General features: G+C 43.2%; 1 protein-coding gene across 4 annotated transcripts; it reads left to right on the top strand.

Annotated features, from left to right (window-relative positions):
• The first annotated feature begins 1,284 nt into the window (after positions 1–1,284).
• On the top strand, positions 1,285–26,170 carry SLC5A1 (solute carrier family 5 member 1). Of its 4 annotated transcripts, none has more exons than XM_062009709.1 (15): positions 1,285–1,374; positions 3,396–3,467; positions 10,861–10,965; positions 12,532–12,591; positions 12,823–12,927; positions 17,571–17,676; positions 17,901–17,981; positions 18,182–18,402; positions 19,363–19,498; positions 20,237–20,344; positions 21,717–21,867; positions 22,282–22,450; positions 24,472–24,687; positions 24,968–25,082; positions 25,945–26,170. In XM_062009709.1, exons 1-15 carry the CDS (start codon positions 1,288–1,290, stop codon positions 26,166–26,168), a joined length of 1,956 nt encoding a protein of 651 aa, XP_061865693.1. In that variant the 5' UTR covers positions 1,285–1,287; the 3' UTR covers positions 26,169–26,170. The 4 variants fall into 4 exon arrangements, with proteins under 4 accessions (XP_061865693.1, XP_061865690.1, XP_061865691.1 ...); XM_062009706.1 differs by having other exon boundaries at positions 1,288–1,374; positions 25,963–26,170; XM_062009707.1 differs by having other exon boundaries at positions 1,288–1,374; positions 25,966–26,170.
• The last annotated feature ends 999 nt before the right edge of the window (positions 26,171–27,169 follow it).

The following is a 27,169-nucleotide window of genomic DNA, read 5'->3' on the forward strand; positions in this document are numbered from 1 at the left end:
ACAATAGTGAGGTTTTTATTTTATTCTTTTAAGCAATCACACTTTATTAGAACTTTCTTAGACTTTGATGCTTTTTATTAGCCACAATCACCAACAGGTAGTTTACCTAAGAAAATTTGTTGCTAACAGAGTGCCAGACCTCGATTTCAGCTCCCAGGGAAATAACCACTGCATGATCAGCCAAACCCTCTGTGTGTTTTATGTACTGTACTGCTTGTTCTGCTCAGTGTAATTTCAAGGTAATGTTTTATCCCAAAAGGCGTCCTAGTCAGCTGTAAATCAATAATGACTCCATAGTATCAAGCTGAGAATAGCACTTTCAGATATCCTCAGAGCCCAGAAATGTGCCAGGCACTTTTGTCTTGTTCAAAATATGCTGGATTTTTCTGACCTCTTCTGGCTCACACGTGATCACAGGTGTCATTTGGGAAAGCTGTTTTATTGCAAACTGTGATGACAGGTCTGTAATAAGCATGTTGCACGTCTCTGTTACCAAGTATTTTGCTTAGCTTGATTCTAGATTCAGAGGAACAAATAAAGGGAGAGCAGACCCTAGCTCTGATGAACTTTGAACTTATTTGAATGTGAAGCTGATTAGCTACAATAGAGAAAACCAATACTGTGTTATAAACACTCTGAAATTTGGCACATTAAGCTCCTGCATCTGTCTTGTGGTTCACATGCATCTTTACCTGCGTCCGTGTGAGAGATGTTGGCAGCTTCAAGCTGTTCCTTCCCCAAAATACAGGGCTTTTTCTCCATTGAGTAATGTTGCTGAGCTGAGAGATGACACAGAGCGTGTCCCAGCTCCCCGACCCCTGGGTTTTCCCCGGGTATCAGGTCACTCCTCCTCACAGATAATTGCTTAGCATCATAATCTAAAAGAACAACATCTTCCATGACTTGATTTACAGGTACAACCACTTAACAAAAAAAAAAAGTATTCACCCAGAGTGAGGTAAATATGTGGGTTTATTGCAGCCAAGCCACTCCTTTCCCGCTCATTCCTGCTCAGACATCTGCTCCTGGGTGTTAAAATCCCCAGCACCTTTGGCAGGGGCACTGAACTCTGAAACCTGCAGCACGTGTAGCAGGGCAGCAATATTAGGGAAGGAATTGCTGCCCGAGGAAAAGCAGCAGCTCCAACTTGTGTCCCATGGGAGACAAGTGAATCTGAAGTTATCTATTATATAAGACGTAGGGGATGACAGCAGTTTATCATTAACCTGAACTCTGCAAGAAGCACATAAGGAGAGAAAGAGGAGGAAAGCCAGAGAAGCAGCCAGGATGGAAAGCAACGTGAAGATCAACAATGCTGCGGACATCTCTGTCATTGTCCTCTATTTTGTGGTAGTCCTGGCAGTGGGACTATGGGTAGGTTGATTTTGTTTTATGGTTTTTGACTTAATGAGCTGGTAGTTTATAAGGGTCTTGGGAAAAGGCTCATGAATGAAAATGTGTAATTGTATAAAGCTTTTAGTTCCTAACTGAGGTAGCTACTAAGTGCGTGGTGGGGAAAATGTGGGTGCTTACTTGTGAGAGGATGGTGACCTGGGGAGGCATCTGTTTAGATGGATGAGTAGAACTAGTGTGGCAGGTGGAGTAATGAGGTTTGTGTGGGAAGGGGCTGAGAGATCCTAGCAAGAGTGGTCAGGTCAGCAATGGTCCCAGGTGGGAAGCAGGCTGGAGGCAGAGAGAAAGGGGCTGAGCACTGCATGTCACAGGAGCTACAGCCAGAACTGGTGGTGTGAGGTGATGCCAGAAGAAGTGATGAAGTTGATGTGTGGGGAGGGCAGTCCAGGGGTGTAACAGTGAAGTTGCCTCTGTATGACAGCAGGGACAGCAAAGGCGTGAGATAGGTCAGGACTGTAGGTGCCACTTGAGGGCAACGTTATTGTGTCTTTTGTTTTGCCAGCAATACCTCCACTACAAGGGACTGTGGGGAAGGAACAGTTTCATGGGTGACAGGTGATGGCAGTGACTTTCTGTTGGTGATCAAAGCACAGCAGTTCCAGCTGTGCTCACCCTGAAATGCCCAAAGTGCTGAGGGCTGCAAGGGAAAGCTCAGTGATTTGAAATCCTGAAAACAAAGCAGTGCTTTCACAGCTAATGGAGAAGGCAGATGCTATCCTGCTGCTGCAACCTCAGTGCTGAAGATAATCGGCTGATACTGTGGGCCACAAAGCTGTAAACAGTGGAATGTCCCTACATTTTGGTTTCCTTGGGGCAAGCTCTCTGGGCCACCTGAACATCTGGCCATTAACAAGCAAAGAGGAGGCATTGTCCTTCAGTAATCCTCTGCTTGCCAGGAGCATCCCAGAGGGGCATTGCTCAGGCAGGGAACTGAGCTGCAGAACAAACCTCCCCTCCCAGCAGCTGGGGAATGTTCTGAAGAGCACCAGAAGGTTAGGATGATCACAAAATTGACACAACCTTTTCTTTACCTCTTCTTCATGGTACTAGATACAAAGATGTACATCTGGAGCCTGCAGTATGCCTTAACACCTTGCTGTCTTGCCTGAGGGAGCTGGATCTTTGCCATGGAAGTCTGGCTGTTGCTGTAGTTGAACTTAGTGAACCATTGTGTGCTGAGTGATTCCTGAAGCCATTTCTCTTCAGCAACAATGTCCTCTTTATTGGACACATACTTGTTCAGTTGCTATGTGTAATGACAGTCTAGTGTATTTACCTCTTCTTTTTTTCTGAATCAGAAGAAAAGATCTGGCTAATTTTCCCAAGTCTTGTTTCTTTAATTGCCTGATCAAGGTCCATCAGAGGAGACAATGGGAATCTAATATTTGGACCAGGGTCATGAACAAAAACTGGAGGAAGCTTCCCACTGAAGCCCATCCCTTGACAAACATGAAATGATTCTGTGAAAAGCACATTGTAGTTGGCTTTTTTTTTTTTTTAACTTCAGAGGGAAGCAGGTACAATGGTGTTATCACAACAAGAAATGACCCATTTGTAGAGATCTGCTGGGGCTGGATAGTATTGAGTAAAAGAGCTGCATATTTTCTGTTAATGAACTTGCAGCTTATAGTCTTTCTTGAGGGCAGAAATAAAAGGCATTGCCCCCCCAATGAAGTGTTTGTATGAAGTTTTAGTAGAGCTTTCTCTTTTTTTGTTACATTTAATTTAATTTTAATGTTTGGACTGTAATGAAAGGTGAAGGAATGAAGCTTGAACAGTTAATGTAGACCTAGGTGCAAGAATCATTGTTCAGTTGTATTTTCTTCATCATCATACGTTTGTTCTTTTAGCCGCTCTGTTTATTTCTCCCACTTTGCCCTCCCCATATGTTTTACCCCTTCATTCCAGCTGTTTGTTCTTAGTCTGTGCATAGCTTGCCTACTACACTGAAAATACAAGCCAATCCTCCTCTTTTTTCCCAGGCCATGTTCTCAACCAACCGAGGGACAGTAGGTGGATTTTTCCTGGCTGGACGAAGCATGGTTTGGTGGCCGGTGAGTGCTGCATGTTGTATGTCTATACAAGCCATCTATATGGATGTGCATCCACTTCCATGTGACTACAACTAGTCCTTAAATATTAAGTATCTTCACAGTACTTTTGAGGCTGTGACAGCTGTGTCACGTAGATGTACTTCGAACTCTTTCTCTAGCCTGGGTGACACAGGACAAGCTGCACAACAAAAGCCACCTAGATACATCGGTCGTGTCAGTGAGGCAAATCCGATGCTTTGCCTTTGAGTCCACTTCAAAGCTTTTTGATGTTTTGAATGTATTACTTTCCCTGCACTCGAAGCATCTGGCTCATTTTGAGGTTATCATGGAGAGGAACTAATTTGCTGAAGTCTGCCCCTTGTATTGCTCCATTGTTTCCACTTTTTATAGCAAGTTCTGGTCTCTACGAGGAGAAAATCCTGGAAATATTGTGGTAAGTTATTGGTAAAATGCTGATGTCCTTTGTCTTCAGTGAATTTGTCTTCTCTTCCAGGGTGTAGCAAAGCAGTCACAGACACAAAATATCTTCCTAGCCATCCAGCAGTGGTATTAGAAACAATTATCTATTTCTTCTAGACAATACAGTCTGGTTAGTGTGACTTCTTGGAAAAGCAGAGAAGTTAGACAAACACATTTTCTGTGTTACCTGTGTTACACGTGCTTACATGTTCTTGAATGGAAATCCTCAACATTCTCAGTCACCAAAAGTGGTTTTTGCACTTTGTTAAGACTTTTGATTCAAGATTCCACCCACATGGATTTAGTTACAGGATCAAGGAGAGAGTAAATCATTGTCTAAAAATTTGAGAACTTTCTTAAAGCAGGCTGCAGAAATACCTACACATCTTCCAGAATTCGTGTGCTTCAGGGAGCTGCTGTCTGCCTTTAGAAGGGATTGGAACTGCCTCTTTAGTGACATAAAAAGATGAAATGCTAGTCACAGTGAAAGGTCTCCTCATTTGATATAGTAGATCTAAGAAAATTCAGGTTCTACTAGAAGACTGAGGAAAGAGAAAGTTTACAAGTTATTTTAAGAAAAATCCCATAATTTAAGATAATCCCATAATAATTACTTTAAGATAAATCCCATAATTCTAGACAGAGAGAAAAACCCCAAACAGATTGCTCTGTTAACTGTCACTTTAATTGGTGGGCTGGTTTAAACCTTGTGTAATTTTGCATGCCTGTCAAGGGCGAATATGAAAACCCTTTTGTGTAGATGTAAATGAAGGTGGAAGAAGCAGGCAGGAAAGATTCACTATAAAAACCTGTCTGGCTGCAGTGGCACTGAAGATCCAGAGAGGATTATCAAACACAAGTTCTCTGCCAACACAAACCCAACAGTTTCAGCAAGCTCCCTTACTCTGATGGGGAGACAAAAGGGATGAGCTCACATTGCAGTGGTTGTTAGGATCACCTCTCCTTCCTAAACTCTGCGAGCTCAGCATGGATGAAGTGCTGTCGGCAGTGGAGTCCTGCACTGCCTCTTCAGTCCTTTCCTTTGGAATGCCATAAAAATAAACCCTTCTTGCTATTCCTCCTGGTATCACTCAAAATAAACAAACAGCAGGCACTCAAACCACAAACTAAACACCATGTCAGCAGCACCACCTTGGAAAGTTTGCCTTGGATGAAAAGAGATTCCAAAGCACTGATTCCCAGAGTTTAGCAGGTAGACAGGATGTTGGTCACCCTGTGCACACTGGACTGAGGTGACTAGGAAACCAATGAAAGTCTAGGAAGTTCAGTCAGAGGTGGGATCTCAGTTCAGCAACAGCTAATGCTGTGCACAGTTTTTTAACTCTTCTGTGCTTTGATCCTTCTCTTGTCCTGGCATGTTGCTGGAAAGCCCAGATACATTTCCACAGTAGATGAGAGGCAGGATGGGGGATGTTGTCCTGTAAGTGGACTCTTATTTCTCAGCTCTCTTCCCTGTGGTTTCAGAATAATGACCCAGGCCATGTAATTGCCCTCTGGAACAGAATAAAAAAATCCTTCCACAGACTTGTTAGAAAATTCTCTTGAACTGCTAGTATTTTTCAGCAACAGTGGTATGTTCTGTGCTATACAGGGCAGCCATGAGTGGCTTTTCTGACCCCACAGGGAAAGAGGCTCATTAGCAATGTGTTAGGATCTCCTACTGGCAAGCCTGAGAAATAGATTCTGTTCACTTAAATGCTGTAAGAGATGTGGTTTACTAGACTAGAGAAGACCATGGTAATCAAGGGCTGGAGGTTAGTCCCACTTTCAATATGGATTTTACATCTGTGTCAGTCACTTTGCCTGACTGTAATTCAATTTCTCAACGTATAAACTAGGAGTGAGACAATTATCCTGAGCCAAATCTGTCCAACTTTGATTCTTGACTCCAGCAGAATCCATGAATGTTGCTTAGTATTTTGCAGAACCAAGCTCACAGTTAGTGTTTGCTGGCTGCTCTGCTGAGGTGATGGGTCAGTTCACTGAGATCACTGCCTCTGCTCAGTGCATGAGCCAACTCAGTAGTTCCAGCAGTTAGTTGAGGTATACAATTACATTTTTCACTGATTACCAGAAATGGAAATCCATTGTTGAAATACCATGAAATGCTGGGCACTTTCCACAACCTTTCTACAGAAACTGAGACAAGAATCTCCAAGAAACTGGTTTTAGTCTCTTGGGCTTTGAGGGAAATAGCTTCAGGAAAGACACATATGGCTCTAAATACTCATAACCACTCTGCCTTTTCCTGAAAGGCAGAGAGAAGCTCAAGGAAGGTGTCAGCCTTGTAACAGTGGGCTGTGCAAACTGAGCTTCAGCTTCTTCTATTGGGTGAGGGAGTTTAGTTAAGCCAAATACTTTTTGCTATTGCAGGAAACGAAATATCTCTTCCTGGAGAACAGTGAGCTTTGGCAGCAGCTTTAGGTTCTGTAGTTTTAAGGTTTACCTTATATGCCCTGGTTCCTGAGGCATAAATGTTAGTAGGATGAAGAATATCTGCTGGGCATCTGAAGTCCAACTATGCTCACAAAAGAATTACTGAATAGCAAGGAGTCATGCAGAGTCAAGGACAAACTATACTTCAAACAGGAATGTAACTCAGCTTGTTCGTTGTCACTTATGTGTTGATCTTTGTGAGACAGGTAGGGATTAAGAAAAAAAACCCTAGGAGATGTTTGCTTCAGTCTGCATGACTGATTTTGATGGCCACCAGAACTGACCACTGGCACCATTTCTCTGATCTCTGCATCCAGTTAAGCTTTATATATTCTCAGAATTGTCCCCACTTGCTCAATCTGACAACTCTGGTATGAATAAGATTGTAGTTCCTTTTCTTAGGTAAAGTGGAATAAGAAATTAATTAACTTATTTTGTCAAATTTCATGCCAAATCAGTGAAATCAGTGGTTTTCAGAGTAAAAAGAATAATAAAATAACCAAAGGAAAGCTGTGATAGAGAAGGAAAATTTCAGTGAAGCAGATTTCTAAATAATCTGTCCAAATTTTCCATCCAGCTGGGAGATGTTTCTGCCTCAAAGAACAAAGGTGGAAAGGTATCAGCTCAGAGTGCTTGTGGCTGTGCTGTTCAGCAGCCATTGGGCTTGTTGGCTGACAGAGACACATTTTATGTGTGTTGTATATCCATCTCTCTCATGTCGTGAATTGGGAAGTGTATAAATGTGGTTTAATTTGGCAGTAATACAATACAAAGAATTTTCAGAGTAATTGGGAAAGCAGAATAAAACCCTGCAGTTCTGCCTTTGGCTCTCAGAGCCTTGAAAGGGTAGCAGTAATATTTCATTGTAAGCAGCGTACTGAACTTTCCAAAGTGACTAAGGGTGATCCCACAAACTGCTGGTGGGAAAAATGGTGTCTTTCCATCAGAGTAAAGTCACATGTTTCAGGGAAGAGCTGTGAGTTGAAGAAGCACATGAACGGTGTCAGGGAGCAGTTCTCAACCCAGGGAATGAGAAATTTGGCTCGACGTTTGAGAAGCAGCTTCTGTAGGTGACCCATGGGAGGAGCAATACCTCAGGGCAAGGCTGATGACCTCATGTGAGGGAGCCTCTGCTGTTGTCTGTAGAGAGGCTAAAGGCCACAGGCAAGGTGTTCTTGGGGTAGGGAAAAGAGTTTGATACTGAGCTAACACTGTCAAACAGGAAAATGGACATTAGGGGCACAGGAGATGCCTTATCATGTCCTGGGAGAGAGAGAAGCCATAAGCTGCAGAGTCTGCATGTGGTCACTGCAGTAGTCACTGATTTGCAAAGTACATCGTGTATGATTTGGAACAACAAGCACCAGGATGTCAATGCATCCTCAAGTTAATGGGGAGAGCAAGGTGAAACAGTTAATGAGTAACGTGGAAAAAACATAGTGATCATCATCTCTCTGCAGCTGGTGATTCTTTTCCTGAGCAGAGTACTCTTGTTAAAACCTGACCTCTTCAAAGATTTTAAGAGTTAATATTCCACCTTTGCCTCAGGTTAGTTTGGATTTTTGTCCTCTCTTTCCCTCTTAATGGCTTTTGCTCCTTTCAATAAACTTTCTTCTTTACTTTTCCTCCTAGATCTGTTTTTCAAATGAATTCACTAACACATTCACTGAGAGCAGTGGACACTTGTAGAAAATTGTTCCCCTCTGTCATTGCCCAGTTTCAGCCCAGTGCTCTGGAGGTCATGCACTGGTGTGCTGCAGCATCTACCAGTGCCAGATCAAGCAGTTCCAGTAACCAGCCCTTTCAGTGCACAAATACTGCAGCAGTAAGTTCTTCAGCAGGACAACTTGGGCCCAGAGCCCATCTGCCTTCTTCCCTCAGCCATGAAGTACTGCCTCTGGCATTAGCAGCTAACAGGGTGAAAGCATATTTGGTAAACACTCCTCTTGCTTTAACCATGCTTCCCAGCTGTGAAGACACGTTTTACCTTTCCAGGTACTCGTAACAATAAACTGCTTTCTGACTTTGCATCCATTCTTGCCATGTGTTGATCCTTTGGTTCTGCTGCACTGGCTGCTCCCTAATTCAGAGAAAGAAATCTGAGAGTGAAGATGGTATGTGCATTCACGTGGTTCTGTCCTTGTGCTGGCCATAACTATGTTTGCAATTCGGCCTTGGGTTGGTATGGCTTTGCATTTGTCTTTTAATACAGCTGTCCTCTGGGTAAAGTTGGGAACACAGCATTGTCAGTACCACTGCGATCTGTGCCAGGGTGTCAGGCCCTGAGCCAAAGCTTACTACAGCTGTCGGTCCATAAAGTCATTCATTAGCTGCTTTTGTTACTTAGATCTGCTTGCAGCACATTTTTAGCTTTTGAAATAGGAGGGGAAACACATTAAATAAAATCAGAGATTAATGTGGTTAATCTTTTCTGGTGATTGCATTTCTAGTAACCTAGATTTAAGCTTAATTATTCATCTCCAGGGAAAGCACTGGGCAACGGTGCTAGTGCCTGGCATAAATGGTATTTGTTTCTTCATGGTCACTGTTGGGAAAACACTGGTGCTGTCACAAAGAGGTTAGAAGAAAAAAGTTTTCTTTATTACCAGTCATCTCTCTGGCTTATTTGCTAATGCTTGTTGCAACACTTACCATTCCTATAGCAGTATCTGTCAGATGGCAAACTGGTTGCATTTCTGTAGGGCAAATCTGACCTCTAGAAACACGTAAAAAATCCCCAAACTCTTGAACCGAGTGAACTTAAATTTCCTGTCACAGCAGAAGAAGACTTTGTCTGAAAAAAGCCTAGAAGTAGTCAAGAGATCAAACTGAGGAAAGGAGAAAAAAGTAAGCTTGGAAAAGAAAGAGTGGCATCCACGGATGAATTTTATTTGTACGTTGGGTATAAAAAATGAGGGAGGAAAATCTATTTTGTGATGAAAGATCAGGACTGTGAATCAAAGAGTGTGTTTGTTGCTCCTGGCTATGGCATAACTCTGTAGAATAAAACTGATCTTCGGAGCTGGATGTCCATGATGAAATCCCTTTTATCTTCCTGAATTTCAGGCAATTGTAGCCCTGCTCTCAGAAAGATTGATGCCATTTTTACTGCTACTCAAAGAACTCACTGCAATGATTGCAGACCTGGAAGTCTGGAGCTATTCCCTGTATATATATTTTAGGACCATAAAAATCTCCCAGTGAGTTATCTGCACAGAAGGAATATTTCTCACTTTTTGTAAGGTGACTTTTGAACACATTCCAACCACCTGTACTTGGGAACTAACTAAGGAGAATGTGCTGAATGCAGGTCTTCTGTCCATATGTCTAAATCATTTTTGAGCACCTTGGGATCTTTCAACATGAGAGGTCAACCTCAACTGAGAGCATTAGAAGCGAGTAGCAGAGGTTCTTTTACCTGCCTTCTACATGCTTCCTATTTTTTTTTTCCCTTTGCACCTTTCAGAGGATACAAAGAAAAAATAGAAGTGAATAAAAAAATGTTCACTTGCGTCTTTCACCTTGGAGCCCGTCCAGCTCCCGTGTCTTCTGCCCACAATACCCAACCCAACTTCTTTTTCGTGCTTGAGTTCTCACCCTGCATCTTTCAGTGTCTGACCTTGTAAATGATTGTTGGGCATTTCTGCTGCCCTTCATGGTTTCATTTTGAGGAAATGAAGCTCATACCTTTTCATCTTTTCTATTGTCTGAGCTATTTGATAAGGAATCAGATCTTTTGGCACAATCTCTCTTTTGTGAACGGCTCCTGCCTGTAATACAACATAAAGCTTTCGGTTTTTTAATGTCTCCTTGTCCATCAATTCCTGCTTTCTCCCACTTCTCTTTGGATGATCAGTGCAATATTTGGGAGCCCTAGAGATCCAGCACTTCTTAAATGCAGCTCCCTGATTGGCTACTGTTTGTATCTTCCAGAAGCACTTTCTCAGCAGACATTTCTGCTGTGCAGCTCTCAGAATTTAATTCACTAATCAAATGTCATTTGACTAAAAGTGAACCAAGTACAAAGTCGGTACAACTCTCAGGGAGGATACATTTGGTTCCACAGACTGTGGAATATGAAATAGGGAGTGTCAGTTTGACAAATGGCATTTTCCGTTTACCTCTTGAGCAAGACAGGTCGCAGTCCTCTTCCCTAATGGTTTGGATATCACCTAAATGTCAGCTAGTCAAGTTTTGCAAGTATGTTAAATTCTATATTGGTGTAATAATCTGTTTAACTCATCTATGCAACATCCTATTCTTTCTCATTGTTGTAGATTTGATGGCTGGAGTCTGGAGTTTGAGGGTGAACAATAAGAGGGTACCTTGAAAGTTGTTAAGAAAGTTGGTTGTCACACATAGTCATCGTCACCATCTGGTGACAGAAAGACATGAGTTTAAGTTGCCAAGTGAACGTGATTTTTCAAGTTTCCATGAAGAGGACCTAAGAGTTAAACATTGTTCTCTCTGCTTCCAGATTGGTGCTTCTCTGTTTGCCAGTAACATTGGCAGTGGACATTTTGTGGGAATAGCAGGAACGGCAGCAGCTGGAGGAATTGCCATCGGAGGATTTGAATGGAATGTAAGTGGCGTGCATTTAAGTGAACACACTTGTGACATCAGGATTATCTGCAGAGCTTCATCAAAATAATATAACCTAATCATTTAAGACTGACAAAGTTTGTGCTTGGCAACACTTCCTTTCTGTACAGACCAGTAAGTTCTAATGTAATCAGTTAAGCCTGTCCTCCTTGGTCTTTGTCCAAGCCACGGGGAGAAGATGACACTTTTCTGTTGAATGAATGTTTCTGGAGAGCATTTGAGCCAGATAAATTGGTCAGATCTCTGTACATTTTTTAAAATAACTTTTTGAAGTATTTATGAAGAGCACTTGCAGACTGGGGGATATTGGGAAGAAATGATCAGTTCTGTAATCCATAGTGGTTTTTTACAGCATTTGGTTATATAGGAACAATTGAAAAGCTTTGATTTCTTCACAGCCTGTCAGAAATTTTCAGCATCCCTCACAGCCACCTGCATTCCAAAAATGTTTCCCCTTTACTTCGTTCTTCCTTTATTTTTGTGTGTATTTTGTTTATGGCTATGGTATTAGGACAGAGATGTCCAAGCTGACACTACTTGGAGTAACAGGAGTGGTGTTAACTGCAACAGCATGGAGATTCACATGAGTTAATTCAGTCCATTTCCGTGTGTTCTCAGGCTCTGTGGGTGTGGATAATAATGCCCTTGTTCTGCTTAATTCATCTTCATGGAATAAAGAACTTAGTGAGCATACATAGGTCAATGCTTTCTTTGCATTTAATTCTGCACGGTGAAAGAAGCAGAGTTGCTACCCTGAGGAATTTATCTTTTTTCTTTAACAAGTAGACAGCTGCTGCAAATAGTCAAGTACTTCTATGATATAAATATTGAAGGAGAGAGAGAAAGGCTAAAATGAGCTCTATGAGATGTGCATGGTTAATGTGTCATGTTTCCCTATGTGATTACACTGATCTTGTAATAAAACTCAGTCTCCTTCCCTTTGTACCAAAACTAAGCCAAACAAAACAGAACAAGAATTGCTTGAGGCTTCATGCTATTCAGATCTCTAGGGCCTATATCCATCAACATATCCACCTCTCACACTTCATCTCCTGGGAGACTCTGTGTGGACTCATATGAAGACATGGTGTACAGTAATTGTTGTTTAGGAAGAAGCAATGATGCATGTGTGCATTTGAGCAGATGCACTACATAGTTCATTGCTTATGACATAGTGACACTAGTGTACAGATTAGTAGGTATGGTGGAAATATTGCTTTGGTGCTTTGATACTAGAGGGCAATCCTCTGAGCAGAAATCAGCTGTTTTTCCTGAAAATGTATTATCATCATGTGTGCTGCTCTGGGACGTGTGGCATGAAATCCAGGCTGACAGCAATACCCGACATTTTTTATGGCCAAGACTTCCTTCCCAAATTTTCACCTGTGAATCAAAGGATAGAGCAGGTCTTCCTACCCCCATCCTTACAATACCCAGCTTTATGTGGTTTCAATGGTCTCTAGCTGCTATTGGGCCTGATAAATGGTCTTGGGGAGAGTTATCTAGAGAGCAGGAGCTAATTCAACTGATCTTGTCTTGTCTGCAGGCCCTGGTATTTGTGGTTGTTCTGGGATGGGTGTTTGTACCCATTTACATCAAAGCTGGGGTAAGTCAAAACAGGATGCTATGCTTCTCTTTGCTGTTCATATTTGTGGATCAGGTCTTGATTATTACAATGCCATTATGAATGGCACAAGATCTGAGCATGCTAGAACTGGCCCATGTGTGTATTTGAGCAGTGAGGATTCTCTGTTCTGAGGCTTGAGCTGAGAAGTCCTTAGTACTCTGCTTTGTACCTATTCCCCATTATCTGAAACCCCCTCTCCATTATCTGCAGGTGGTGACAATGCCAGAGTACCTGAGGAAGCGTTTTGGTGGGAAGCGCATTCAGGTCTACCTGTCAATCCTTTCTCTGATCCTGTATATCTTCACAAAGATCTCAGTAAGTAAAAGTTTTACAGCGTTTTTTCCATCCTACATCAGTCTAAAGAAAAGCAACTCCCATTTTTATGATTTTTGTTTCTTGTTTGGAGACCTTGGTTGCATTAAGGATGGTAAAAATACAATTTTGTGCTTGCTTTATTCTGTCCAGTGACATTGTGTATCCAGGTGTGTCCTGCAATCCAAGTTTTTTCCTTCCTTGCAATGTCTCCTGATACTTGTTGTGGTTTCTCTTTCTTTTCTAGGTTTTAAGAGTTACTTCTACTTACACTTTCCTCTACAACAAGTCAGAGTGGAGGGAAACTTGTATTTCATTAGTGTCTTACCCTAGGGATCCATGAAACATGTAGCAGGATTTTTTTTTTCCCTAATTTCATGTTTATCTGTTTTAGCATCCTCTGGTAATATAGATGAGGGAGAAGAAGAGATTAACAAGAATTAGAAAATAAAGAAGGGAAATGCCAAGGAGGGAGGGGGAATAACAAAGCAAAGGTGAAGGAGAGGAGAGATTCTTTTAATCGGCAAGTAGTTGGTATAAAGTTTAAGGTGCTATGAAGTTAATGTTTATTAAGTGATTGTGTTGCTGTGAAGTAGTGAAGGAAGCTGGTATTTTCCATGTATCTTAAAACTAGCAAGCCTCAAAAAAGTCCACAGTTCAGGCATACCTCAATCTGTTGTTTTGTGAGAGTTGCCATGGCAGATTACTCTTTGCCCTCTGAATGGGAACTGAGTGATAATAGTGCAATTTAAGCTAAAAGATTGGCCTTTTGCTCTCATTCTCACATCTTCATGATAACTGATCCTTAGAAAGGTTATAAATTAAACTGTGGAACTGGCCTTAGGTTGGCTTTCCATATATTTCAAAAAGATTAGTTGATTTGCTGTTGTTGTTCTTAACTACCACCATCAGAAATCCCAGTGTGACACAGTTCTGGCAGCTCTAGCAGCTGAGAAACACTTCCAGTCAGAGGACTCACAGTTCCATTCTGCAACGTGTCTGTAATGAGCCCGTCAAGGTGTTATGTAGGTTCTGAATTTGCTATCTACCTCTTATTTTCAGTCTCTACTATGCCTAAGGATCTGGTTGTGGGTTTTCACCCCATTTCAGATGTATTAGGAGTATCTTGCTTCCAGGCAAGAGAGGTTCTCCATTTAAGCCTCCAGTGTGGTCATGAGGCTGAAGAACTCTCTCCTGTTCTTGTGGTCCTGTCTTGTTAGGGAGCAAAGCAGTAGTCCTATATAGCAAAGAGACCTATATAGCAGCAGGTTACCTGGGCCCCACTCTACCAGTGGCCATTCCAGCTTCTCATTAACCCAGTTATTCCAGGTGTGTGTGGGGAATCGCTGTGGGGAAGGATCTCTGTGCTATGCAAGGGAAACATCTGGTGCACAAGGTCTGTTATTTTCTCATTTCACTCACCTGCCCAGAGCAACTCTGACAGTGTCTGCCCCATGTACAGATTTGGCCCAGGTTTCTGTCTTATGTCACTGTATTCGTTAGGGCAGGAGATGCTCAGGTCTGATTTACTGCCCATCCTATTCAGAATAAGCAGAACAGCCCAAGTCCTTGGAGTAGGAAGCATAGCAAGTTTCATCAGTACCATCAGGGGATGTCAGGGTAGATTTTTCTATACCGTGTTATGCAATACCATGCCCAAATTGTCCTCAAATGAGCAAGCTCCAAAAGAAGAAAGGGAAGGGCTATTCTCTCCTGGACTGGAGCTGACTTTGTGCTTTGTAGACAAATGCATGTTGCATGCAGCCAGCATAGGTCTGTCTTCCCAGGGGCACATTGCACCTCCAGACATACCCCTGAGTTGCCAATCCATGCCATAGCCAGCTTGGAGATTTGCATTTTACTTCCTTGACTGCTGCCTTTGCAAACAATCCCTTGTAATCTTTGAGGCTTATTGAGATTTGATACAGAAGGATGGGTTTCTGCCCTGCCCTTAACAGGCAGTCACACCTATTGGTTTGACTGGCAGCAATACTTACTGCCACACGGCCTTGTAGAAGAGTGGCATCTTGTTTCTGGGGTAGTTATTTCATGTGCTGCTTCCTTGATGTGTTAAAATATTAGCTAATTATCTTAATAATATAATTACTGTGATGCTTTCCAATGAACCAGATAATACATCAGGTGTTGTAAGTCTGGGCATGCTCATTGTGGCACAGTGCCACTGCCATGTGAGGATCAGACTCCCTTTGCACACTTCTGCACAAGGTCATTGCCATTTCTTTTCTTGCACGTCTTCTGTGTGGTTTTTGTTGATTTCTTTCCTTGTTTTGTGGCTAATCAGCCACTTGCTAGACAAGGCCATTCTGAGAGGATTTTCGTGATCTTTGAGCCTGAAGGACTTCTGTTGCGTAGATGCCTCACGTGTACATGCTTCCTACGCATGCTGAGCTTTGTGAGCAATGCCCATGGCAGCTTTCAGGGGCTTGATAGCCACCAGTTTTGCTAATATTGGTCATTATGCCAAAGAAAACGGCCTAGTAAAAATAAAATATTTGATGAATAGTAATTGATTAAATTGACAAAAGGGACTTAAGATCTGAATGCTTCTGGAGAAAGCAGAAATTGTAACCTGGAGTTTCTGAACGTGTTACAGCATTTTCTTTGCACTCCTTGTACGTAACTTCAATAATAAATGGATGGCATAGAATTGCCCGAGGGAGAAGGATAACATCCTCTAGAGGCTGCATGGTCTAGGAGGTAAAGAATAAGTGCCACTGCTCTGACTCCCACGTTAACGTTGCAGCAGGATTCACTTAGTTGACTTGTGTTCTACCAGCTGTTGCTGCATGATCTGTACATGGATTGAGATATGGAGATACAGTGAGATAACTTGTAATACAAAGGAAAGATTACTCTGTTCAGAGATAAGATAAGGGCATTGTTTAGTGTCTATAAAAGAGTAATAATGGAGAAACAAGGAAATATTGGAAAGAAATAATCTAATTGGGCGGGGAGGAGCAGTGAAGTTGGAAGGTAACTCAGCAATTCAAAGAAACTGATATATTGCTCTGGATGCTAAATAATTAACTATACATTTCTTTCTGGGAGTGATTTTAGAGCCATTAATATTTAATGCTATGTAGGCTAAACTAAGGACAAGAGCAATGAAAGAAAGACCTGGGACATAAGCTGGTCAGTGGTGTGAAGATAGGAAAAAATTGTTCCTACAGAGAGAAGGGACAAAGGATATGGTCTAACAGCCACTGGAGCTAAGAGCTAAATGTCCTGGTTCCTAGCTCCAAACTCAAACCTGTAAGAAATCAAACAACCTCAAGCTGCTCCAGAAACAGAGTTTTGGGAGTGTAACCTGTGTTGTGACTCACACTCTGCCTCGTGGTCGTTTTCCGCACGTCAGGGCAGTATAGCTGGGGGACCTCTTGCTGCAGAGGGCTGTCCCACTTCCTCATTCTCCAGAGTGAACTATGGTTGAGATCATACCCCACAGCCTCAGTTTCAGTGGCTTTGGAATGAACCTGGTGTCTCCCCACTAGCCATGCTGTGTGCCTGCTGCTGGGAGCTCCTGCCTCTCGTCAGCCTGGCCTGGACAAGAGCCCTGCAAGTGCTACTGGGTGAGGACAAGCTCTGGTTGCCTAGCAGCCCATGGAACATCCTGCTCCTCCAGCAAGCTGCTACCCAGCAGCTGCCCTGTGCCTGCAGGCTTTTCCCCAGGGCACACATGATGTTACTTATCTTGATTTCTCACACCCTGCATATGGGCAGTTCCTGCAGCATTTTGAAGCTCCTGAGCTTGTTGAACCCCACTAGGACTTCTACTGTTAAACAAGGAGAGGACTCCCTAAACAGAGCCTCATAGAGGTGGTATGTACAAAAAGGAGACATACAGGTGAGGTAGGAGATGAGCCCATCAACTGGGGACTCAGGAGCAAGGACAGCTGCAGATGCAAAGCTCTAATGGAAGCATCGTTTGCACTTGTGTTAGAAGTGCACTGGGGTAGATTATTGTGGTTGCAAACGTGAGTAACAGTGATGCAAATTCAGGAGCTGGTTTAATAAAATCTCAGAGGGTTACTCTCAAACCTGAACAGTTCTTTTCTTGCACAAGAGCTAAAGGTCTCTTGTGTTAGCCAACAGATGTCAATTATTCTGACAGGAAAGTAAAGACAGAGGTAATACAAGGTGTTTGCCCTTAATCACCATTCTTCCTGAAGCAGCAAGACTAGCTATGCTGCATGTCTGCAGTCAGTAAAGAAAAAGAAAGAAATTTATAGAGTAGCACTGAATGAAGAGAACTGTAGCATGTCTTGGAGGTGTCTCAGAGTCCATTCCTGCACAGAGCAGCTTGTGCAAGCTGAGCTGTAAGGGGTTTGTCATTAAGCTGTCTCAGTACGTAAGCATGGACCAACGGAGCGACTCTGTTTAGCTAAAATGATCTGTTGAAAAAGACCTGGATGTACTTTGAGAAGTGTTGCAACTCTTGTACTGAAAGCAGCATGGGACTGAGAGGAGACTGGCACTTGTATTAAAATGGCCTCTATTGTTTCTTTTAAAATATGTGCAGTACTATAACAGGGAAGTTCAGTATTTCAGTATCTGCATCATGGATGCGTAATATGCCATCACTGTGAATTTAAACACTGCTTCATCTATCACTTTTTCTCTTATAGGCAGACATATTCTCTGGAGCTATATTTATACAGCTGGCCATAGGTCTGAATCTTTATTTGGCCATCATTATCCTGCTTGCTATTACTGCTCTTTACACCATCACAGGTGAGTTTCCAAAGCAGTTTAGTAAAGAAGTTATGGGAGCCAGAAAAAAGAGAAGAGGGGAGGTGGGCAAGAGGAGAGAAATAAAATCCTGAAAGGGAAGTGATTTGCAGTGGTCTTTGAGAAGAGAGATGGTGAGAAAAGTGGGGGGAAAAAAAAGCAAGCATTGCCACTGGGGCATTTGCACAGAGGCTGACCTGTTTGTCTTGACTTTTCTTTGCCATTAGGTGGTCTTGCAGCTGTGATTTACACAGACACCTTACAAACATTCATCATGGTAGTGGGATCTTTTGTTCTCGTGGGATTTGGTAAGTTAACCAGATGAATTAAACTGGAATTACAGAATCCCAAAATGATGGGGGTGGGAAGGGCCCTCCAGAGCTCATCCAGCCCACCCCCCTGCTAAAGCGGGTTCCCCTCGATCAGGTGGCACAGAAACGTGTCCAGGTGGGGTTGGGAGATTTCAGTATTAAATACTTTCTTGCTACTTTTACTTTCTTTTCTTTAGGATTTGCTGAAGTAGGAGGGTATGATGCTTTCATGAAGAAGTACATGGAGGCAAGTCCATCCAATATCAGCTATGGGAATACTACGATTGATGAAGAGTGCTACGCTCCTCGGAAGGATGCCTTCCACCTCTTCCGAGATCCCGTCAGCGGAGATCTGCCATGGCCAGGGGTGATCTTTGGTATGAGCATCATTGCTTTGTGGTACTGGTGCACAGATCAGGTAATGTGGAAGCTTTATGACTTGGAAATGGCAAACACAAGACTCTGCACTCTGATGTCACTCTTCCCTCACTGTAGTTCAAAGCTAGGTCACAGAAAGGGCAGTTATTTCAAGACTAGTCAGTGACTTTTCAGTTTCTGGTTTCTAAACCCTTCCCACATGTGAGAAAATGGAATGGGTGCTCTTTCAGTTCTTCTTATGCACCCAGCAGATATTGCATAGAATTCCTTTCTCACTCTTTGTGTGTGACTTCTCGTGTGTAAAAACACAGAGAAGGTGTAAAGTGAATATTTACTTAGAAAACCATCTCCCAAATGATCCTGGTTAGACTGGATCTAACTATGTTTCCCCATTTGGTAATCTGAGTTTGTTTCCTATCTGTGTGGCTTTTATTCTTGCATGCACAGTCTTGACAGGCTGTTCCTTATATGTCGGTCTTTCAGTCTGGAGCAAGTTCCCTGGTGTTCCTTCCTTCTCCCTAAAACCCACTGTCCAGTTTCCCTGAGAGATCACACTGACATGAGGAAAATGTGCTCCTGAAAATGTGACATAAGAATGTGCCCAATCTCTAGCAACTCATTTATCTGCATTCTGAATTGTGAGAAAGATAATTTTCCCAATTTCTAAACCAGTGAAAAAACCCCCAGTGTAACCATACTGATTGCTCATGTAAATATGTGATTCCTTTTTGGCTTTTTAGTCTATCTGCTTTAATAACATCTTGTGAAAAGCATCTTACCTCTTACACATACACTGGATAAGTGATATTTGCCTTTACTTATTTCAAATATATCCTTTGATTTTCATGTAGTTTTTATGTGTGCTAGTGAAAGAAATGGTAGATAGACTCTTTCACTATCAAAAGTTTAACAAGTACGTGTATGTGGAACTTGGCATGGTGTGCTCATGGGAATGCTGTTCCTGGTCAAGTCATGCACATTTGCCATGTCTCCTTGACAGGTTATTGTCCAGCGGTGCCTCTCTGGCAAGAACATGTCCCATGTGAAGGCTGGTTGTATCATGTGTGGGTACCTGAAACTCTTGCCCATGTTTATTATAGTGATGCCTGGAATGATCAGCCGAATTTTGTATACAGGTATGTCTATGTGTACAGAAATGCACCTTACTTCCTGCTGCCTGTCTTTCACTGCCAGTCTCGCTCAATTTCCTGTTCTCTGTCCCTTCCAAAACATTTGTTAGACTGTCATCTTGTTGTCCATATTGTCCAGGTACATGTATGGAGAAAAACTAACTACTCTGGAAGAAGCCACAGGTCTTTCTCTTTTCCCTGAACCCATCTTTCTGGCAAGGCTATTGCTGTCAATTTTAGGGGAGAGAAACTCCAATCTCCCTCCCTCTGGCTGAATGAGTGGAAAATGTTGCCCAGAACAGATCCTCTGCTGGCAGAGGAAGAGGATTATCAGTCAGTATAACATTTTGGGCCATGGACAGTCCTGAGTGCAACACGGGGAAATGCCAACCTTCCTTCCCTCTGGCAATTGATGTCTTTAACAGCAGGCAGGGGAGAGATCTTCAGGTTGGAGAGAAGGTTTTTGTGTTCCTCTGCTTGTTTTTCTATTTACTCTCCTTGTGCTGTTCAGTGCTCATCTGATTTTTTTTTTCCCCCTGCTGCACTTTTTGGTGTTCTTTTACAGAGGAAAGGAAGGATGGAGGCTTGGAATCACCTTCCTCCCTGCCAGCAGACCAAGGATGATATCAAGCATGTCAGTCCAGTGATTTAGCACAGAGATAAATTTTAGGAGCTCTACATATTTAGGGGCAATCTGTTGTTTATGTGACCATATCTAACCCTCTCTCATCACCTTCTCCTCAGATGTGGTGGCTTGTGTTGTGCCTGAGCTCTGCCAGCAGTACTGTGGCACCGCAGTTGGCTGTACAAACATTGCCTACCCGACAATGGTCGTGGAGCTCATGCCAAACGGTAAGACACACTTTGTATTTGTTTGTTCGTATTAGGAAAGGTGAGGCTGCCAGATCATAAAAAACAGTGAGAGAGGGAATCCATTCCCAGGTTAAGTTCAAAAATTCTTGCTAGAACTATGTGCTGTTAATCAAAGGAGTACTCTGTATTAGCTGTAGGTGCAGAATAGCTCCACACTGACAATGTCAGCTCTCAGCTGGCAAATACTGGGTGCAGGAATGGTAACTGAGCTCCCTTTCTGCAAAGGTAAAGAATAACACATTTTGCCAATGATTTATGAAAGACTGTCTCTGCCAGCATTTCTGAATTGAAGCCATATACTTGCTGTCCTGCTAAACCCACTGAGGTAGAAGGGAAAATATTCTGTGCACACATTGGTCCATAGTGCTTGTGTTCAATGAGAGAATGAGGCACCACTTTGGAGTGGACCACACGTACATGGAAGAGAAATTTCTGTAGAAAACCACAAGGCTGGTTCCTAAGGCTAGAAAGACAGATTATGCTATTAGACAGACCATGGTACTTCTGTGGCATCTTTAGTACTTCCCCACAGTATTACAGCTGTTGTACATGGTATTATTAAAATACTGCAGTGATTCCCTGGGCCATACCATCTGGAGAAGTGGCTTACTCTGATTTTAAAACAGTAAAAGAAACTTTCTTTCTTTCCTTATTGGTTTGTTTCACCACCACCCCCACCCCCCCCCCCCCCCCCCCCCCCCCAAGCGCTTGACAGCCGTACTGCCGAGTGCAAGCAAGGGAGCACGTGCCTGCAGACAAGGCGAAGCACTTTAATAACTTTCAGGGAAAGTGTGCTTAGTATCTCTTAATGCTAGCCTTAAATCAGACAGCATTCACAAAAAGAACACCTGTCTTCTAAAAGCTCAAGACTTGCCCTGTCACTGCCGTAAACCGCTTTTGGAAAGCCGGGACTGCGCTTGCAGCGCGGGAGGGAGGCCGGGCAGCAGGGAGGGAGGCCGGGCAGCGGCGCGGGAGGGAGGCCGGGCAGCAGGGAGGGAGGCCGGGCAGCGGTGCGGGAGGGAGGCCGGGCAGCAGGGAGGGAGGCCGGGCAGCGGTGCGGGACGGAGGCCGGGCAGCAGGGAGGGAGGCCGGGCAGCGGTGCGGGACGGAGGCCGGGCAGCAGCGCGGGAGGAGGCCGGGCAGCAGCGGGAGGAGGCCGGGCAGCGGCGCGGGAGGAGGCCGGGCAGCAGCGGGAGGAGGCCGGGCAGCGGCGCGGGAGGAGGCCGGGCAGCAGCGGGAGGAGGCCGGGCAGCAGCGGGAGGTCGGGCAGCAGTGCGGGGCGCGCCGGACGGGGCCGCGGGCGGCGGCTCCTCACCGAACGCTCATCCCGCTCCACTTCTCGGCGTTTCAGGTCTGCGGGGACTGATGCTGTCGGTCATGTTGGCCTCTCTTATGAGCTCCCTGACGTCCATTTTCAACAGCGCTAGTACTCTGTTCACTATGGACATTTACACCAAAATCCGACCAAAGGCAAGCGAGAAAGAGCTGATGTTGGCCGGCAGGTGAGTGCGGGAGCGGCGGCGGGCGCCGTGCCCCGCGCTGCCCGTGCGGGCGGTGCAGCAGCGGCCTCCCGCGGCCGCCCGCGCCGTTCCGACCCCCAAACCCGGCACCGGTTCATTAGCGGTGGGGAATGAAGTAGCTAAACGGTGTGCTGCGCGTTGCTACGGCACCAATGAGCGGATTGTGCTGGTTCATCTGCTATTGATTTGTCTGTAGATACGGCAAACAAAGCAAGAAAGTAATGTTCCGTGTTTAGCTGTAGTTTGACAGACACAATAGCCAGCCTGGATGATTTTGCTGGTTGAAATACAAAATGGATGTTTAAATTATTGGTTAATTGCTTTTCGTTTTTTTTCCCTCTCTCTAATAGATGCTTCTGAGCAGGTGGCTAACAGCATCTCTGGTTGTGTTTCCAGGGCATTTATGTTGGTTTTAGTTGGCGTCAGCATTGCCTGGGTTCCTGTGGTGCAGTCAGCTCAGAGTGGGCAGCTCTTTGATTACATTCAGTCAGTTACCAGCTACCTGGGGCCTCCCATCGGCTCTGTCTTCCTGCTTGGCATCTTCTGCAAGAGGGTCAATGAGCAGGTAAGAACAAATTCAGAACCAAGTGTGCTGCATGTTCCTTTAGGCATTGGGACAACTTACTTGTGTTGGTGTCCTTTATTAGCAACTTCTTCCTGCTTTTTATCTTTTTGATCCTCCCTAGTCCTGCTCCTGGGACTCTATTCCCAAGTCCCAGCATATTGTTCCCTTACCCCAGGGCTGCAGAGATGAGCTTGAAAAAGTTGTTTGCTAATCTGATAAACACAGAGTCCTCTAGGAATTTCTAGATAGCTCTGAAACTTAGGTTATCTCTCCCTTTGCTGAGAAGTGTGTCAAATGAGTAATTTATGGGGACATATCTGAAAGGATGTTGCTCATCAAACTGCTTTACAAAATGTATCACCCTTCACCGTCCTCTTGACTGCTGTATGTTTTGTCAACAGCCTTTTAAACCATCATGCTATTCTTTTCTACACTGTTTCTCATTGCTTTTAGGACCCAGTTTGGGAATCAGTGATTTTTATTTGTAGAGCATTGAACTGAGAAATAGTGTACTTAAGTCTTTGTAAGTAATTCAGAAGGCACAAGCTCTGTCATGTGCTGTGAAGGGTCCTGGTAACTGGGGCCTCAGGCATTCTGAAAACTCAGTGCTCAGGAATTCAGTTTCTTTTCTATAATATTAGGAATAACAATACTTGCCTGTTTGCCCCAGGGAGGATGAGTTCAATGGGAAAGCCTAGAGAGAGAAGGTTTTTGAATACAGCTCAAACATTTCTCTCAGATTTCCTTTTAAGACTGGTTTGATGGTTATTTGTGTGTGTATATCCAATAATGCCTGTTTTACACACAAGGGATGTCCCATTTCCCATCCCAATATGGATAAACCTCACAAATTGGTTAAATCTCCGTGTCCATTGTGGAAACATGTCTTTGAATTTAGGTGGAATTTTACCTAAGTATGAACTCAGTGTAGTTCTCAGGGGTTTAGGTACACTGATTGCCACTTTAAACCTAGGTCAATAGGGAAGACAAGCATCAAGGGTTCTGAGAAACTGGAGCCTTGCGTAAGATGAATTCCAATATTTAATTACTTATAAGACTTGTCAGTATTTATTGCTCAGAATCATTCTTTTTTCTGTTAGAAATGAAATTATCCTACGTGTCCTACTGCAGGGTGTTTTTGTGACTTCGACCGCTGGATAATTAAAACCGTTTTGTTCTTAAACACAGAATATTTTTTAATCAGGAATTATAAATTTGTGTTACCATTATTAGCTTTTTCACTCCACAAACTCACAGAGTGGTTGAGTTTGGAAGGCATCTCTGGACTAGTGCAACCCTTTCTACTCAAAGTAGAGCTAACAAGAGCAGGATGTTTGGGTTCTGTCCAGTTGGGTGTTGAATACCTTCAGGGATGGGAACTCCACAATGTCTCTAGGTAACCTGTTCCACTCACCCTTACGGTAACAGATAAATAGATTTATGTTTAAACAGATATTCCTGTATTTCAATTGATGCCCAGACATATCTGTACATCTCTTATACTTCAGGCTGGGGTAATGTAAACTTAGCCACAAACATCCACAGAAGGTGGGGAGAATTAACTTGTAACTAACTAACAGGGTCATTAGAAAAGAAACAGACGGGTAGTTGAGCAGGAATGACACACATTTGCTAGCCAGTTCCATCAGGCTGGAGTGGTCAGAGATTTAGCCCTCAAAGATAAAAAGAGGTGAGAAGAGCCCTTGGGATGTGCAGTCTGTGGCTAGAGCCTGTCCTAGACCAGGGACAGCATTGTGTGGAGACGGATGAGCTTTGAGACATGAGCTGGAGAAGGTTTCTCTATGCTCTTTCTCTGAGCTGCCAGTCATTGCCCCTTTCAGTTGCATTAATATCCCAAACTGTAACTGTGGTCACTGAAGGCATCTGGGTTAAAACCCATGTGCCAAAGGCAACGGGGCACATCACCACCGCTCTGTTTACTCCAGCACCTATTCTCAGTTTAGAGCTTGATTCCATGCCTGCAATAACTCATTTTGATAGTTTTGTCACTTTATCTGCAGGGTGCCTTCTGGGGCCTGATAGTTGGGCTGCTGGTTGGGCTCAGCAGGATGATTACAGAGTTTGCCTACGGAACTGGCAGCTGCGCTCTCCCTTCCAACTGCCCCTTCATCATCTGTGGCATTCACTACCTTTACTTTGCAATAATTCTCTTTGCGGTCAGCTCCATCGTCGTCCTGGCAGTCTCCTTCATGACTAAGCCCATTCCTGATGTACATGTGAGTATTATTGCAGTCCCTCTCCTCACAAAACAGCACTCAACAAAGCCACTGGTTTTAAGCACTGTACTTGGTATATTACCTCCTGACATCATACAGCCCTTGTAAAGAAAGTAAAGGAAACGGTCTTAATTTATCTGTCACAAATCTTCAGTGACTCTTAATACTCTTAAACATTGATTTCAGAGCCTTTTGGGATGCCCTGTTGGTTGCTGGCCAGACTGATGTGTCTCTGTGCAGGAAGGCTGTAGGTTTGTAAACTCCTTTTGTTTCACGGCAGCTTCACCGCTTGGTCTGGTCTTTGCGGAACAGCAAGGAGGAACGTATTGATCTGGATGCAGAGGAGGAGCAGGACAAAGCTGATGAAAAAGATGAGGAAAAAGATGAGGAATCAGGTAACTGCTGAATAACTTCTGTTGTACTACCTAAAGATGCTGCCAACATATTTATGTATCCCTATTTCATTTCTGAAAGAACACTGCCATGCTTGACATTGGAAGACATCCTCCCTCACTCCCAACAACAAACCCCAAACCCCACATATTTAAATGACTAGTAAGCTGCCTTTTCCCAATCTATGAAGCTTACTAGAAATCAGAAGTAAAGTGGATGTGAAGGAAGAGAATCTTGTTCTCTAGGTAGCTGGGTGGCAGTTCTAGGATGAAAGTGGAGATGCCTTTTGTCAGAGTTGGTGTATTTTGAGAGAGATCCATGCAGCTCCAGCTTTTGGAATGAAGCAACAAGAACTCACTTGGAAACAGTGGGTGGAAACAGTGGGTGGTAGCCAGGACTGAAGGAGCAAGGATGTGGTGCAAGGCACCGCGGCACCAAATTGCCAGACATCCATCTGGGCAAACCCACCTGCTCTCTTCACTGGGTGTCTGATGCAGTTGCCAAGTTCCTTCTCTGAAGTATCATCAAATTAATTTTTTTCATTAAAAATGCAGAAAGTGTTAAAAAAAATAGAGTTTAAGCTCTGCAGCACAATTTGCTTCTCTAATACCACACCAAGTCTATAGGCTGCAAAAGGCTCAGGTGTTTCCTGCCAAAGGCTCACTTGCAACTAGAAAATCACAGTTTTTTCCAAGGTGAGCTGTGAGGACACGATATCAACTTCATTCTTGTTCTGCCTCAGACTAAAATGTTTCTGTGTAACTATGACCATAAATCAGAACTGCTATACTAAACACAGGCATGCCCTCAGTGCATGCAGTGGCCCATGCTGACGTGTCATGACCAGTGTGTTATTCCTTCCAGTTAACAAGGAAAATAAAGAAGAACCGGGGTGCTTAAAGAAAGCCTACAACTGGTTCTGTGGCTTAGATCAAGGAAATGAACCCAAACTGAGCAAGGAGGAAGAGGAAATGATGAAGAAGAAATTGACTGACACAAGTGAAGTGCCACTTTGGAGAAATGTTATGAACATCAATGGCATCATCCTATTGACTGTGGCTGTATTTTGCCATGCGTTCTTTGCATAAACCTGTGATCATAGTTCTGAAATTGTACTGTATTGTCAAGCAAAAACGGTGACCTGTAGATTTAGAGACCCTTAGTATTTCCATTGTCTATGTTTGTAAAAAATCAGGGTGATTTACTTGCTGATTTTGTGATCATAATTTCAACAATCTAAAGATGAAGGGCCCCTGGGGTTTCAAGAGAGAGAATTTCTGTACAGACATTCAATCAATCCAGGGCTAACGGAGGTTCAGAGTTTCCATCCCATATTCTCTCTACTTGTGATACATTTCATATTCTAGGTGCAGAACAAGGCTGCATGAGCATTTGTTTTATATAAGGTTTGTGAACTACCTTTCAGGGTTGATTTGCAGCCCTTCTGATCATTCACATTTCTTTTTCCTTTGGCTGTGATAATTTAATTACAAAAAACCAACTCAGGGACTGTATCATGAATTCAAGTGAAAAACTCGTTCTTGTTCCCTCCAAGGATGGGATATCTGAAGTAAAGCATTTGTGTATATAATGGATCTACTTGACACACTATCAAACTTTCTATTATAACTTCTCCTCCCTTTTTTCACTTTCACTGTGTTGTTTCTCAGTGATCTGAGGAACACTAACCTTCTGAATTGATTGCATTTTGAAATTGGGGAAAACATGTCTTGATGATCTTAAGAAGAATTCTGCTCAGGATAGGTTCTCTATTTAAGGTTAACTTCAAAAGATCCTCTTTATGCTTTAAATATGTATCTATACTTGAATGTGTAACATTTTTATACCAAACACATATATTATATATACACCTGCAGTACATTAGATATATGCACTATATATATATAAAATATACATGTGTGCATGTGTATATATATGTTTATATCTTACTGATCAGTTCTATCTCAATATGTCAAAGTTGATCACCCACAATTACTGGGAGCTCTCAGGGCTGCTTTATTGTGGGGTTGGCATTAGTGTATTGCCTTTTTCCATGGACTGTGCTACAAAACATCCCATGCACATCCTG

This window comes from Colius striatus, chromosome 17 (genome assembly GCF_028858725.1).
Source record: "Colius striatus isolate bColStr4 chromosome 17, bColStr4.1.hap1, whole genome shotgun sequence".
Classification (NCBI taxonomy): Eukaryota; Metazoa; Chordata; class Aves; order Coliiformes; family Coliidae; genus Colius; species Colius striatus.